This window comes from Patella vulgata, chromosome 8 (genome assembly GCF_932274485.2).
Source record: "Patella vulgata chromosome 8, xgPatVulg1.2, whole genome shotgun sequence".
NCBI lineage: Eukaryota > Metazoa > Mollusca > Gastropoda > Patellidae > Patella > Patella vulgata.
Window position 1 is genome coordinate 53,630,067 of NC_065886.2, and position 15,480 is coordinate 53,645,546.

General features: G+C 35.3%; 1 protein-coding gene across 5 annotated transcripts in view; it reads right to left on the reverse strand.

Moving 5' to 3' along the window:
• LOC126829751 (kinase D-interacting substrate of 220 kDa) overlaps nt 1–15,480 on the reverse strand; it is a 33,260-nt gene that overhangs the window by 5,641 nt on the left and 12,139 nt on the right. For all 5 annotated transcript variants that reach the window (XM_050559867.2, XM_056102757.1, XM_050559865.2 and 2 more), the window contains 15 exons: nt 15,007–15,105; nt 14,532–14,630; nt 13,735–13,833; nt 13,117–13,215; nt 12,398–12,496; nt 11,635–11,733; nt 10,521–10,619; nt 9,470–9,647; nt 8,251–8,412; nt 7,366–7,551; nt 6,410–6,587; nt 3,864–4,012; nt 2,029–2,723; nt 854–1,067; nt 415–577 (listed from right to left, as the gene is read on the reverse strand). In XM_050559867.2, the coding sequence (XP_050415824.2) occupies nt 415–577; nt 854–1,067; nt 2,029–2,723; nt 3,864–4,012; nt 6,410–6,587; nt 7,366–7,551; nt 8,251–8,412; nt 9,470–9,647; nt 10,521–10,619; nt 11,635–11,733; nt 12,398–12,496; nt 13,117–13,215; nt 13,735–13,833; nt 14,532–14,630; nt 15,007–15,105 (2,618 nt within the window). The remainder of the gene's footprint in view (nt 1–414; nt 578–853; nt 1,068–2,028; nt 2,724–3,863; nt 4,013–6,409; nt 6,588–7,365; nt 7,552–8,250; nt 8,413–9,469; nt 9,648–10,520; nt 10,620–11,634; nt 11,734–12,397; nt 12,497–13,116; nt 13,216–13,734; nt 13,834–14,531; nt 14,631–15,006; nt 15,106–15,480) is intronic.

Sequence of the window (15,480 nt, forward strand, 5' to 3'; positions counted from 1 at the left end):
ATCTTCATTTTTTTATACTTTCGATGGCCTACACAACATGAAGATCTGACCAGTTGTAGTGGAAGGTTTGCATCAGAGGTCATACAAGCGGCTTTTGACCATATGATGTCAGACATTTGATTAACCAATCAACGTTCATGTTTCTAGAGCACCTCACGCCAAAAACTTGCCATAACAGACCATTTCATTAGCTAATCCCTCACATCAACCAGAACACAGGTTACATAACAACTCTTCCAGATCCTAGTGTAGTAAAGACAAGTAAAACGAAATTTTGAACTTTAAAAACAAAACGAAATAGGATCTGTGTTTTAATCAGATTGGTGAATTCCTGTTAAATTAAGAGATGGCAACATGGCTTAATTTGTTGATGGGAGAAAAAGAACGAGAAATAAATAAATAAATCTTACTTACTTTAGATAAAGAGAATGTAAAGATGTAGAATCATCTAATTCTTCCGTTTCTTCAAAATAATAAATAATCCATGACACTCTATACGGCCATTGTTCGATAATATTTATCCAAGCTGCTAAACGATGCCAGTTAAACTCTATATGATAGGCTCGGAGCAGACGGGCTGAAAATCATAATATGTTGTATTGATTAGGGATGGAAACCCACCAAATTTGGTTGTCACATGAAATCAAGGGACTGAACATTCAGATTCTCAGGTCAAGGGACTGAACTCACATATCAAGGGACTGAACTCATAGTTAAGTAAACTCTTCTTTGAAATTTGAAATTCCTCCTGGTTGAAAATCCCCAGATCATACAATGTAAATATTATAAACCTGGTTAACAGAGGCTATGAATAAAATATTGTAAACCTGGTTAACAGAGGCTATAAAATTACCTGTAACAGCGACAATATTCATCAGTCGTCTCATACTACGTGGATTAATATCGCTAAAATAATCATTCTTAACAAACGTATTACTGAGATCGACTGACGACGAGTAATTCATTCCTGGTAGAGATTCGGATAATATGGAAGACATCTTATTTGTCACTTTTTTATGTGAAAAACCTTTCTCTATACTGGTTGATGATTTGAATGAGTCTTGATGCTGAAACAAATAAATATAGGTTACTAGGCAACGAGAAAACATATGTCCACAGAGAGAGATAGAGAGAGAGAGAGAGAGAGTTTATCCTGCGTTTGTGTCATTTTGGGACTAACATATGGTTTAATTTTATTTCAATAATTTGCTTGTGCGAAGGCGTCTTAAGCAGTGGGAGGAGTACCCGGAGAAAACTCACAAGGTTCGACAGCCGCCCCTACTCCTATATGCCCACAGTTTACAGTGAAACAAGGGCCATAACTCTAGATGGAATTAACATAAATTGCTGAAATTCAATAGGCTTCTTTGTTTCACTAATTTAGATAATGCATATAAATTTCATACAGATGGATGATAACTTTGGTCGTTAAAGCGTTCACAGTGTTCTACAAAGTGAAACAAGGGCCATAACTCCAGAAGAAATTAATGGAAATTATTGAAATTAAAAAGACTTCTTCATCTCACTAATGTAAACTACAAATATCAATTTCAAAACAATCAGATGATAAATGTAGTCTGTAGAGTGTTCACAAAGAAATTGCGGACGACGGACGGATGGACAGATGCGGGCGATGACAGTATGCAATTCATATAAGATTTGACACTAGAAAAACGAACTGCAATAGGCAGTTTAAGCTTTTACATACTTTTTGCAATATCCCAGTTACTGTCATTCAAACATTGGTCGTCGAGACCAGCAATAACAGTAGATTGCATCAATTTCAATATATATTTCAACCAGGTGAGTTTTTAAAACGTCATAATACATAAATTTATTGTTTTTCAGGAATTTAATGATCCCAGTTACTGTCATAAAAACATTGGTCGTCGAGACCCGCACAGTAGATTGCAATAATTTCGATATATATTTCAAACTCCTTTAAATGAGTTTAACGTCATAATATATAAATTTCTTGTTTTTCAGGAGGTTAATGATCAAAAGAAAATAATATACTGCAATATTTACCGCGTATGGTTTTCCTGGTGATTCAGAATGATGTACCGATGTTTCTGATGAGAAGGCCACGGTCAAATTCTGTTTAGGTATTCGTACGCCCTGACTTTGTAAATAAAATGGCAGATGAACCACATTTCTGAGATAATCGTAGCCATTGACATTGGAATCAAATCGTGTCTGTAAATTCTGTTCGATGCCTTTAATTATGATATGTGGATCGACGGCAAGGATGACTATAAATGGTGAGTGATCGTCGGAGAAAAGGGAATTAACCGTATCTAAAACTTGTAAGACTTTATCTTGTTCACAACTGTCCAATCCATCAACGACTACAACTAATCGTGTCTGCCTATCTGTAAACGCATCCATACAGTTCACCAAAGTCCCCATCATATCTACTTCCGTTTTCAACTGCTGCATAAAACCATCTATTTTTAGAACATCCACTCGGTCGGCAGCAGATAGAACTCGTCTTTTCTGGGAGTTAAGCAAGGCCATGCCTGCTTGTGCCCACGTATAAAGATTTGTTATAAAAGATAAGCCAATCACACAAATAAATGAAATTAAAATGGCGTTGACAGGGACGCTTGATATTTTGAATACGGTTACCAAGGCGATACTAGCTGCTATCAGTAATATGATAAGCAGTACTAATATAAAGTATGGTATACAACATATACATTTAAAGGAGGCTTTCTTCGAACCTGAAAAATAAAATGATAGTAAAACTCCAGATAGCCCCAAATATCAAAATACATACAGAGAAATGAAATGAAATGGGGTTTAACGTCCTACTATTCTGCTACTATACTGGGCTAATGAAGACGGATATATGCCATACAGTGTGCTATGAGGGAAATTTTGCCTGGGCAGTGGCACTATGGCCTACTCTTATATCGAATTCTAACTGTCAAGGGATCTTTTACGTGCATGCCAATGTGTACACACGACCTCGGTTTTTCGTCCCATCTGAACGACTAGACAGTGGGGAAATCACGCGGAAAAAAAGAGAGAGAGAGAGAGAGAGTCAGAGATTTGAATGTCTACTTGACACAAACTAGGTCATTTTAGGACTGACATATGGTACAATTTTATTTAAATAATTTGAATGCTTGTAGGGGGTGTTTGGTAGTAGTAGGAAACTCTACTCCTTGTCACTTGGGATCGAAACCATGCCGACTAAATGACAGATTATATGATCTAAAGAACACCCGTTAAATTATTCACCCAGGCAACCACTGTCATCAAAATACATCAGATGATAAACATGTCATCCACTACAGACTATGTGATAAACATGACATCCACTGCAGACTAGATGATAAACATGACATGACATCCACCACAGACTACATGATAAACATGTCATCCACTGCAGACTAGATGATAAACATGACATTCACTGCAGACTATGTGATAAACAGGACATCCACTGCAGACTAGATGATAAACATGTCATCCACTACAGACTAGATGATAAACATGACATCCACTGCAGACTAGATGATAAACATGACATCCACTACAGACTAGATGATAAACATGACATCCACTGCAGACTTAATGATAAACATGACATCCACTACAGACTAGATGATAAACATGACATCCACTGCAGACTTGATGATAAACATGTCATCCACTGCTGACTTGATGATAAACATGACATCCACTACAGACTAGATGATAAACATGTCCTCCACTGCAGACTTGATGATAAACATGGCTCTAATTTTTGAAGCTGCCATGTGTAAGTTTAATTAGGGGTTTATTTTATAAGCGAAGTCACTTTACCAAAACATCTAACATCACATGTGTTTTTAAATCTGTGAATTTATACTTACTTCCAAACTGAGGTTCAAAAACTCTGAACAGTCGTGCTACCAAGAATCCATATTCTTGTTCAACAGCAACACATAGTGTAGCTATCATGGCTGCCAGCGATTTCTCACCACCAACACTAGTTAAACGTGTACAATCAGAAAACAAAAACCTGATATAAACAAAATACATCATCTTAATATTATAATTACTTTCACTTACAGATTGACAGAGTGAGAGATAGAGAGAGAGAGAGAGAGAGAGAGAGAAGAGAGAGACAGACAGACAGAGACAGAGTGAGAGATGAGCGAGAGAGAGAGAGAGAGAGAGAGAGGAGAGAGAGAGAGAGAGAGAGAGAGGGGTGTGTTTAACATCCACGACACAAACTAGGTCAATTCGGGATTAAGATATGGTTCAATTTTATTTCCATAATTCGCTTGCATGTAGGGTTCTTTAGCAGTAGGAGAAAACCAGAGGACCCGGAGAAAACCCATGAGGTTGGACAGGCAACCCTAATCCTTGTCAGGTACAACCGGGGATTCGAAACCACGCCAGTTGGGTGAATGACAGGACCTTATGATACAGCGCGCACACGCTAACCATTTGGCCATCCTTCACCCCTACAGATTGGCAGAAATGTTCACCTGCATTACAGTTGATTAAAGGAGCATTATGGGAGATTAGATAAAGAGATGGCAGTTCTCGCTGTAATAGTTAACCAGTGGCTGCCAGACAGGATACGCCCACATTTTCGAGAGATGGATAAAGAACAAGCTAATAAGAAAGAGATTTTTCCTACAATCAAGGGCCATAATTCAAGAAATTACTATTCGATATGCGCAAATATCGAAAGGAACCGAGATCTTTGTGTTATAAACTTACATTTCAAGTTTCAACAAAATCGGATAAAAATTGTGACTTCTATAGGGTCCACAACTTTGATATACCATATTTTTACGCTATTTGAGAACGAAGGGCGGCCATTTTATCTGTCAGTTTTGGTCCGATTTTCACGAACTTCGAACTCAGTCGTGCTTAGGGTGTAACGGTGATATAATAATACGTTTTTTTAAATCGGATAAAAATTATGACCTCTATAGGGTCCACAAGCTAAAAACGCGATTTTTCATACAATTAGGGGCCATAGTTCAGAAAGTTACGGTCCGATATGCGCGAATATCGAAAGGAACCAAGATCTTTAGGTTATAAACTTACATTTCAAGTTTCAACAAAATCGGATTAAAATTATGACCTCCATAGGGTCCACAACCTTGATATACCATATTTTTACGCTATTTGAGAACGAACGGCAACCATTTTGTCTGTCAGTTTTGGGCCGATTTTCACGAAATTCGAACTCAGCCATCCTTAGGGTGTAACGGGGATATAATAATACGTTTTTTTAAATCGGATAAAAATTTTGACCTCTATAGGGTCGACAAGCTAAAAACGCGTATTTTCGTACAATCAGGGGCCATAATGCAGGAAGTTACGGTTCGATATGCGGAAATATCAAAAGGAACCGAGATCTTTGGGTTATAAACTTACATTTCAAGTTTCAACAAAATCGGATAAAAATTGTGACCTCTCTAGGGTCCACAACCTTGATATACCATATTTTTACGCTATTTGAGAACGAACGGCGGCCATTTTGTCTGTCAATTTTGGGCCGACATCACGAAATTCAAAATCAGCCGTCCTTAGGGTGTAATGGTGATATAATAATACGTTTTTTTAAATCGGATAAAAATTATGACCTCTATAGGGTCCACAAGCTAAAAACGTGATTTTTCGTACAATCAGGGGCCATAATTCAGGAAGTTACGGTCTGATATGCGCAAATATCGAAGGGAACCGAGATCTTTGGGTTATAAACTTACATTTCAAGTTTCAACAAAATCGGATAAAAATTGTGACCTCTATAGGGTCCACAACCTTGATATACCATATTTTTACGCTATTTGAGAACGAACGGCGGCCATTTTTTCTGTCAATTTTTGGCCGATTTTCATGGAATTCGAACTCATTCATCCTTAGGGTGTAACTGTGATATAATAATACGTTTTTTTAAATCGGATAAAAATTACGACCTCTATAGGGTCCACAAGCTAAAAACGCGATTTTTCGTACAATCAGGGGCCATAATTCAGGAAGTTACGGTCCGATATGCGCGAATATCGAAAGGAACCGAGATCTTTGGGTTATAAACTTACATTTCAAGTTTCAAAAAAATCAGATAAAAAACGTGACCTCTATAGGGTCCACAAACCTAAAACGTGAATTTTTGTTGAATCAGGGGCCACATGAAAATGTGGGCGTATAAAAACTAGATCATGTAAAGGGAATTTGCTGAAAATTTCATTCAAATTGATCCACTCTGAACCGAGATATTAGCTTTTAAGTTTTAGGCCTAGCCTCGATCATCATTACTAAAGTCTGTTGATTAAACATCATTTATCTCTCTCTCTGTCTAAACAGTAAAAACAAACTGAGCAGATTGATGGTCATCTGCAGTGATTTAGTTTAAATATGTTGTAGTCTCACCTAACAGAATATGCTGTAATCTTACCTAACAGAATATGCCGATCCGTTTGCGTAATTAAGTTTATCCTGTGAACTGATTCTTTTTGGTATACAAAATAACATTCGTAGAAAGAGTGTAATAAGATGGAGCTTTCTATTAAACATCACACCAATACGTATAGCAAACGAAGAATTGTGACGTTTTTTACAGATATGAATAACTCCTAAAAATAGAACAAGTAAAACTATTAAATATTATGAAACAGAATTTTTGTCCCTGCTCGAGTAAGAGCAAATTTAGACACTTTTGACATACCACTTGAAATATTTCAATAAACTATTTAAGCAGTGTTGGTTTTATAGTATCTAGTTACTTAGTCCACAACTGCTCTAATAAACTTGTAGATGCACACGAAACAAAAGTGAAATTATGGATGACTTTAAAAGAATGATGGCAAAATACAATGTGACTTCATGTGACAGAATGAATCAATCCAATTCTTCTGCTTAGTGAACACAAACATTGACCTGAACCAAGGTTCAAGTAATCTACTTTACCTGAACCAAGGTTCAAGTAATCTATTTGACCTGAACCAAGGTTCAAGTAATCTATTTGACCTGAACCAAGGTTCAAGTAATCTATTTCACCTGCCTCAAGAGTTCACAAAGCATTCTCAGACTTAAGTTTAGAATTTACTCCAAATTGTTCACCTTATTTTAATTAAAATATAGCTCTTTATAAAGCTCTTTGTTTGAATGTATCAAATACATCAATAAGAAACTACTTGTATGTGCAAAGTTTTGAGTTTGCAGTGTTGGCGCAAATTTGATTCAAACAATTTGAGACAAACTGTATATACTGACAGAGCTAATACAGTCTCAACCTTGTTTTTATTGTGCCTTGATGTATAGCTATATTTACATGTATAACTATATGTTCAAAATTCCTGATATACATTTAATATCTAAATGACTTAAACATAAAATATAATCTAATCTTACCTAGAAATGCATATTCTATAACAAACAATCCAAACCCAGCAGATAGTCCTACTTCAAATCGGACTATTAGAGCTAAAGTTTCTCCTATAACCAAGTTGATGAACAATAATAACAGAAATAAAACCCAACCAAACTTTATATCATCATCTACAATAATATTCTGATGTGTAAATACTTTCATTTCACCTGTAAACAAAAAAACACAAATAGTATTTCTACAACCAACCAACCAACCCACCCACCAACCAACCAACCAACCACTCTCTCACACACACACTCTCTCTCACACACACACTCTCTCTCACACATACACTCTCTCTCACACACACACTCTCTCTCACACACACACTCTCTCTCTCTCTCACACACACACTCCCTCTCACACACACACTCTCTCTCACACACACACTCTCTCTCACACACACACACACTCTCTCACACACACACTCTCTCTCACACACACACTCTCTCTCTCACACACACACTCTCTCTCTCTCACACACACTCACTCACTCACTCACTCACTCACTCACTCACTCACTCTCTCTCTCTCTCTCTCTCTCACTCACTCACTCACTCACTCACTCACTCACTCTCTCTCTCTCTCTCTCTCTCTCTCTCTCTCACACACACACACACACACACACACACACTCACTCACTCTCTCTCTCTCTCACTCTCTCTCTCTCTCTCTCTCACCCACTCTCTCTCTCTCTCTACTTCTTTCTTCAGAATATTTTCACAAGTATGTGTTTTACACTGCATTTTGATTATTGACAACAATTTTTGGCATTGACAAGTCTTGAATTGAGGAAATAATCATGATAAAATGATCTTCTTGTGTCATCATTTCCTTTTAAAACCATAAAAATTAAATTATCTTACTTTTGAGTTTTCCCAATAGGAATGATTTTCCACTGCCCCATTTAGCATATAGTCCTACAGATATGGGTGTGATAAGGGCTGGTTCACTGAGTATATCAGCTAAAGCACTGCTATATATCTCATAACCTAGCAGATTCTCGGCATCGGTAGCATTCAAATTACCTACAACACATAAATATTACAAATTATTAATAGTTTCATTCAGTGTTGGGATTTCAAAATTCTTCTTGTCAGACATTTTAACCGAAAATAAAGGGGCATAACTCTTATCATTATTTAAGCCAGCAGTGTCTGACCACAATTTAAAAACATGCGTCAACAAAATATTCAAATTTGTACGTAATAAAAAAATAGGTGGAACTCGTTATTTTTCGTATTTAATTCCTATATGTTATTCAAATTTATGTCATTAATAAACTTTGATTCCATATGATAGGGAAATCAATTACCGTATTGCATCTATTCTCCTAAAACAAAAGATTCACAACAACTCACAATAATATTTATGTTTACATGTTTGCTATATTAATTCTTTCGTGTGTCAGGAGTCACGGTGGCTAGGTGGGTAAGAAATTGGCCTGGAGGTCGAGTGTTCGATCCCTGAAAGTTCATCAGGATTTTTCGACGTGGTTTCCCGTTGTTAATGGTGCAGGACGGAGGGCAAAATTTCCCCCATAGTACACTGTATGGCATATGCCCGTCTTCATTAGCGCAGTATAGGAGCAGAACAGTAGGAGGTTAAACCCCATTTCATTTCATTTCACTTGTTTTGTGTGCGAGAGGGTGAATTAGGATTCTAAATAGCTAAAAGCCTTTAGTCAAAATAAAGAATTGCAATTCTTTAGCATCTTGTGTTGAAGAGCTATAATGAAAATGTCTTTATTAGTGATGTATTTAGCTATGTCACAACCTCTGAATGGACGCTATTCTTCATGTGTCTGCAGATAACGTAGCTATAAGTTGGAGAATTGCAAAGTAATCTAGCAATGTCTAGATCTTGTAAAACTCGCAGTTGTTGCTTCAGGAACATGATGGTACCTATTCGCCAAAAGATTTTATTAATCCTGTTGCTTCATTTTTTGTTTCATTTTTGGAGTATGAATTTTGCATATTAAATTTCAAGAGTAGATGTGTCGTGTGAAATAAGTAAGGGATACAACTTAAACAGTACGACAGATTATATTTCTGGAAGTTCAAGTCACATTCTACCGGTACTTACGATGACCAAAGATCTGTGTTAGTATACTTCGTTGATAACAGGAATCCATCTTGTACGGAGTTTCTTCAGATTTATTTGGTCGATACAACAGTCGACTATTTCTAGGATTTCTAAGTAATAATTCTGTTATTCTTTTACTTCTGGCTCTAATAGCAATATGAAGTGGGGTATCACCCCTCTAGAAATAAAATAAAAGTAAATATCTGATTATTATACAAGTGAAATGATGTATATGAAACATGCACCACATAGTCAATGCATCATGATTATTTCAAATAGACAAATCCTGGAAAAATGAAAAAGTGATTTCCAGTACTGAAAAATCCTGGAAAAACAAGATTACTACTTGAAACTCTTGGAAAATTAACATTTGTGGTTGTCTAAAGCTGACAATGATTTCAAAACTTGATGGTAATGACAAAACACCAATGATAATGACAAAACACCAAAACACCAATGATAATGACAAAACATCAATGATAATGACAAAACACACCAATGATAATGAACAAACACTAATGATGCTGTCAAAACTTGATGATGATGATGATGATGACAACAAAAAAGAAATGATAGCAAGGGTGACATATCTGAGCGTAACTGCCAGCAAGACAAATATTAAAGAGAAATATCTTTCTGTGTACAGTTTGAAATGTGCGAATCAAAATAATCATAATAATAATAATAATAATATGTCCATTTATATAGCACCAAATCCACAAATCGTGCTCATAGCGCATGACATAATCATGACATAATCAACCATGGTGAGAATCTTTCAGCTGTGGAATATATTCTCACTCCGTGGACACTTGATTCAGCATTTCAACATTCGCAATCAAACCAATAGTGATAAGTGATTGAACAAGAAGATTTTCGGCCACAATGAATGCACCGATTGAGTAAAAAAATATCTCAGCTGAAGCTCAATTCTATTCACACCATTTCAGTTATTGGAACTGACGGACCTTATACCCTGTCACTTTCTTGCAATCTTGTCAATAAGCATCCCCAGCATGACATTCAGACAATGTATTCCACCAATATTTACCTTATCTGCAGCGGATACTTTAGCTCCTTTCTCCATCAACAGTTTAACAGATTCTTCATTTCTACTTCTAACAGCTCGTAATAAAGCTGTATCATTATCCTATAACAATAAAATCATCAACAAAACTTCTTAAATTAAATGTGTGAATCAATATCTCCTTTTTAAAAATACATTATACAAGAGCTAAATCTGCCTATTGCAGGTCTTTTTATAGGCCTATAATGTTATTATTGTTATATAAACTATTAATTAGACTTTTATTAACATTACAAGATCATAATCAACTCTCGATGCTATTGGATATCTCTGATATTAAGTACATTAGAATGGTTCAGCCATATTATGATTTAATCTAAAATAGTGAAGGGAGGCTAAGCTTCGAACAACCAGTGCGGTGGTTGCAATTAATGCACACATGTTGTCAAACCTTTAAAAGCTAATATCTTCATTTGCAATGGAGCAACTTGAATGAAATTTTTAATAAATTCATTTTACATTATCTATTTTTGAACTATTATAGCAAGAATAGCCAGGTCTTTATCTAAATCTTACATAACGTTTCTTTAATATATCTTGTGTTATATTAGAGATAAATTATTAGTAAATATTCTCTTGTTCATTTCTCCCTTGATATTGATTAGTCAGATTAGTCAGGGAACTATGCTGACATTTGTAATGGTATCAATTACCAGAAATACAATGACAACTGAGTTTTGACATAGTTTCCCTTTAGACTATAAATATTATTATACATAAAACAGTACATATTTTAATATCTATTCATAGATCATTTGCTTCAGTAGCAGATCTAGAATGGGGGAGGGAGGGGGAGCGGTTCCAAATTAAGGACGCCATCAACAATCCCACCCAACAATGAATGTCAACAAAATATGTTCGCCGATCGTTATCTCGCCGGAAAGAAGTTTTATTCAAGCTGACATAAAGTTCATGCCATATTATGATTGTTACTGAATTGTGAACCTTAGGGGCACTTACTTGGTCTCAGGGGCACTTACTTTGTCTCATGGTGGGTCAACCATCGCCCCCCCCCCCCTCTACCTTAAGTCTGAGCCTGATTAGTTTATCGTCCCTTTCAACAATTTTTATAACTGACCTTAGTACAAACTTCTAAATCTGGATCTTGATCTAATATTTTCTTAACAATTTGTGTATGATCTTTTTCTACAGCCCAATATAACGCTGTTTTACCTTCCTGTAAATATAAATGTCATAATGTAAGACTGTCGAACATGTCAAAATCAACACTTTACTTTCATACTATCCCCCCGAACAAAAACGATTCATGGTCTAACCAAACTTCACTTGACTGTATACTTACGGAGTATCTGATGGCTGTCAATCTCATTCTATATTCAGAATCAATTCCTTTGGTTTGCAATAGAATCCCAACCCAGATACAAGAATTTCACAATCCTTCATTAAGTCAACGATGTTTAATCAAATCCCGATTTATAAAACTCTTTGTTTGTGACTTGAATCTTAATCTGATTAAAATACAGATCTATATTTCATTTAGTTTTTTTATACTTTCGATAGCCTACACCATGAAAATCTGACCAGATGTAGTGGAAGGTCGCGTCAGAGGTCCTATGAGCGGCTTTTGACCCTATGACATCAGACATTTTATTAACCAATCTGCGTTGATGTTTGTAGTGGGATATGCACAGTTCCGTGCACCACATGCCAAGAACTCGCCATATCAGACCGTTTCATTGGCTAATCCCTCACATCAATCAGAACACGGGTTATATAACAACTCCGTAATTACCGGTATGTAGTAAAATGATAAGTGACAAATTTGGCCGGGAAGACCTAGAAAATAAAAAACATAGCTGTCTTTAATAATGAATACTTACAGATCCTTGTACATCTATATCAACATGTCGACTTAATAATGCACTAACAACTTCAATATGGCCTCCTTTTACAGCATGTATTAATATTGTGTCTCCTGCCTGAAGATAAGAGAGATAGAAATATTTTTAAAACTTCAACTGAACACAATTACATGCAGGTCATGTATCACTGTAACATGGGTATCATTTAATCTTGTGTACCTAGCATTTATTTTTTTCACATTCCTTTAATATCAAATCTTTGTTAAAAATTGGCAAAAATTATTTAAAATCACTCAAAATCATCTAATTTCTACTTGTGTCTAGTTTAATTTTAATAATGAGTGTTTAATTTACAAGTATTTAATTTCCAGACCACAGTTCAAAAATTAATCATTATAAATCAATAATCAATTGGGTTGTTTATTTTTTAACAGTGATCGAGAAATTAAACACTGGTAAATTTGACACCCATTATTAAAATAGAATGGTCAACTTTAACTTGGACACAAGTACAAATTAGATGATTTTTGGTGATTTTAAACGATTTTTACAAACTTTTAAATAAAGATTTGATTTTGAATGTGAAAGAAATTAATGCTAAATATACAAGATTAAATGATACCCTGATTACAGTGTAAGTAAATGTATCTAATAGATTGATTCTGACAGCTAGATTTAAAATTACATTACTTTTCTTATTTTCTTTTTAAATTTGTGGATTAGTGAATTTGACATACCCTGTCAGCCATATTAACATATGCACCTTGAGCAATAAGATCTCCCACTATAGCAACATATCCTTCTTTAGCGGCTATAGCTAGAGCTGTCAAACCATCCTGTAAATAAAAACAAAACAACCTGATCACTATAGCAACATATCCTATAATAAAACAAATCAACCTGTTCATTATATAAATATCTTTAAATAATCATGTAAAGTTGTTTCTCTCTTTTTTTTCTACAATATCCTAAATTTTTCGGTAAATATAATTCTGAATCCTCACAATTTTACATCAAAAAGGCTGAAAGGATATCACTAAGAATCCTTTCTTATTCCTTTACAATACTGAAATTAATTGTAAAGAAATACATCTTGTTAAACAATGGTAAACAAATAACACTGTTGCAAAAAACAGGTATACCGTCTTTCTGCTAAAATTCCTTCAAGCAATCTAATAATCATGACTTGATCAGGACCCAAGTTGATGACAAATTATCTTATTATTAACTTTATCTTATGTTTTAACATCAATATCATATTTACCTGATGTACAGTATTAACATCATATTTACCTGATCAACAGTATTAATATATTTACGTTATCATCATTGTTAAAATTACATATAATATTTACCGTATCAACAGCATTAACATTAGGATCATATTTAAGTAGAGCTTGTACAACTTCTGTATAACCACCTTTAGTTGCCACTAGTAATGGTGTCCATGAATTCTGTCCAAAAAAAAAAAATCATTCTTATTAATAGAGTAATCAACAATTAACTTATTGTCTAGGAGCAAACATAAAAAATTCTAACAACAGTCAACACATGTATGTATACAAGAAAGCTAGAAATCAATAGCTACTCTTGTATACATACACAAACAATTATAATCTGAGTTGGGAATATAGTGTCAGCCCATCTACAATTGACTTCTGAATGGTACAACTACAAAATCATCCAACTTTCTGAATATCTGCCTATTTAAGTATTCAGAGGACAAGAATGGCTCATAATGATTTGTCTGTGGTGGCCTTTTTTTATGACTGTAACTTGCCAACATTTTATCATTCCTGATTAAATTGGAAAATCTGGTAAAAAAGTTATCACAGTTATTGGTCAATTCTATTTATTAATCAAAAGTTGCACAGAGAGAGAGAAATAGGATTTAACATCCACCTGACACAAACTAGGTCATTTCAGGACTAACACATGGTTCAATTTTATATCAATAGTTTGCTTGCGCATAGGGGGTCTTTAGCAGTGGGAGGAAACCAGAGGACCCCTCGCTTTCCCATTTTTAAATTAAATTTTTAAATAGCAAACCGTTCTAATTTAGTTAAAATCTCCGGTATCCGATTGATTATGGTCTTGTTTTGTTAATAAATGTAGTTTATATATTAATAATCAACCAAATAATATATCATACCATTCCTGATGAATCAGCATTTGCACCTTCTGCTAACAGCGCTTCTACTATCTCCACTATCCCTTTTCTAGCTGCCCATATCAATGGTGTAGTTCCATACTGAAAGTCAATCAGTTCAATTATAGACAGAGAAAGAGAGAGAGATGAGGTTTAACCTCCACTCGACACAAACCAGGTCATTTCGGGACTAACATATAGTTCAAATTTACTTCAATAATTAGCTTGCGCATAGGGGTTTTGTGCAGTGGATGACCTGGAGAAAACCCACGAGGTTGGGTAGGCGACCCTACACCTGAAAAACCATGATCCTGTATTAGTGTACAGTTGGAATTGGAAACAAGAGCAGGCCGTAGTGCCGCTGCTCAGGCAAAATGTCCTCATAGCACACTGTATGGCATATGCTCATCTTCAATAGCCCAGTCAGAGCTGAACAGTAGGACGTTAAACAGTATTTTATTTATTTTGTAATACTCACCTTGTCAGCAGCATTGGCTTTTGCACCTTTTTCTAACAACATTATTACTATATCTATATGACCTCGACCACTTGCCCAAGCTAAACTTGTCATATTGTGCTGTAATTTAATAATTTACTAGTTATTAAAATAAATCTATATAACCTCTCGTATTGGATATAACACCAGTGTTGTTAAAACAACACCCAATCTGATTAAAATATATTTCGTTTCGATCTTATATATATTTTCGATGGCATCTACTATATGAAGATCTGACCAATTTTACTGAAGGTGACGTCAGCGGTCGTACGAGCAGCTTTTGACCCTATGACTTCAGACATTTGATTAACCGATCAGTGTTGATGTTAAAGTAAGATACCCACAGTTCCGTGCATCGCACACCAAGTATTCACTGCAACAGACCATTTCATTGGCTAATCCCTCACATTAACTAGAACAAGGGTTATATAACAACTCTTACAGATCCTAGTT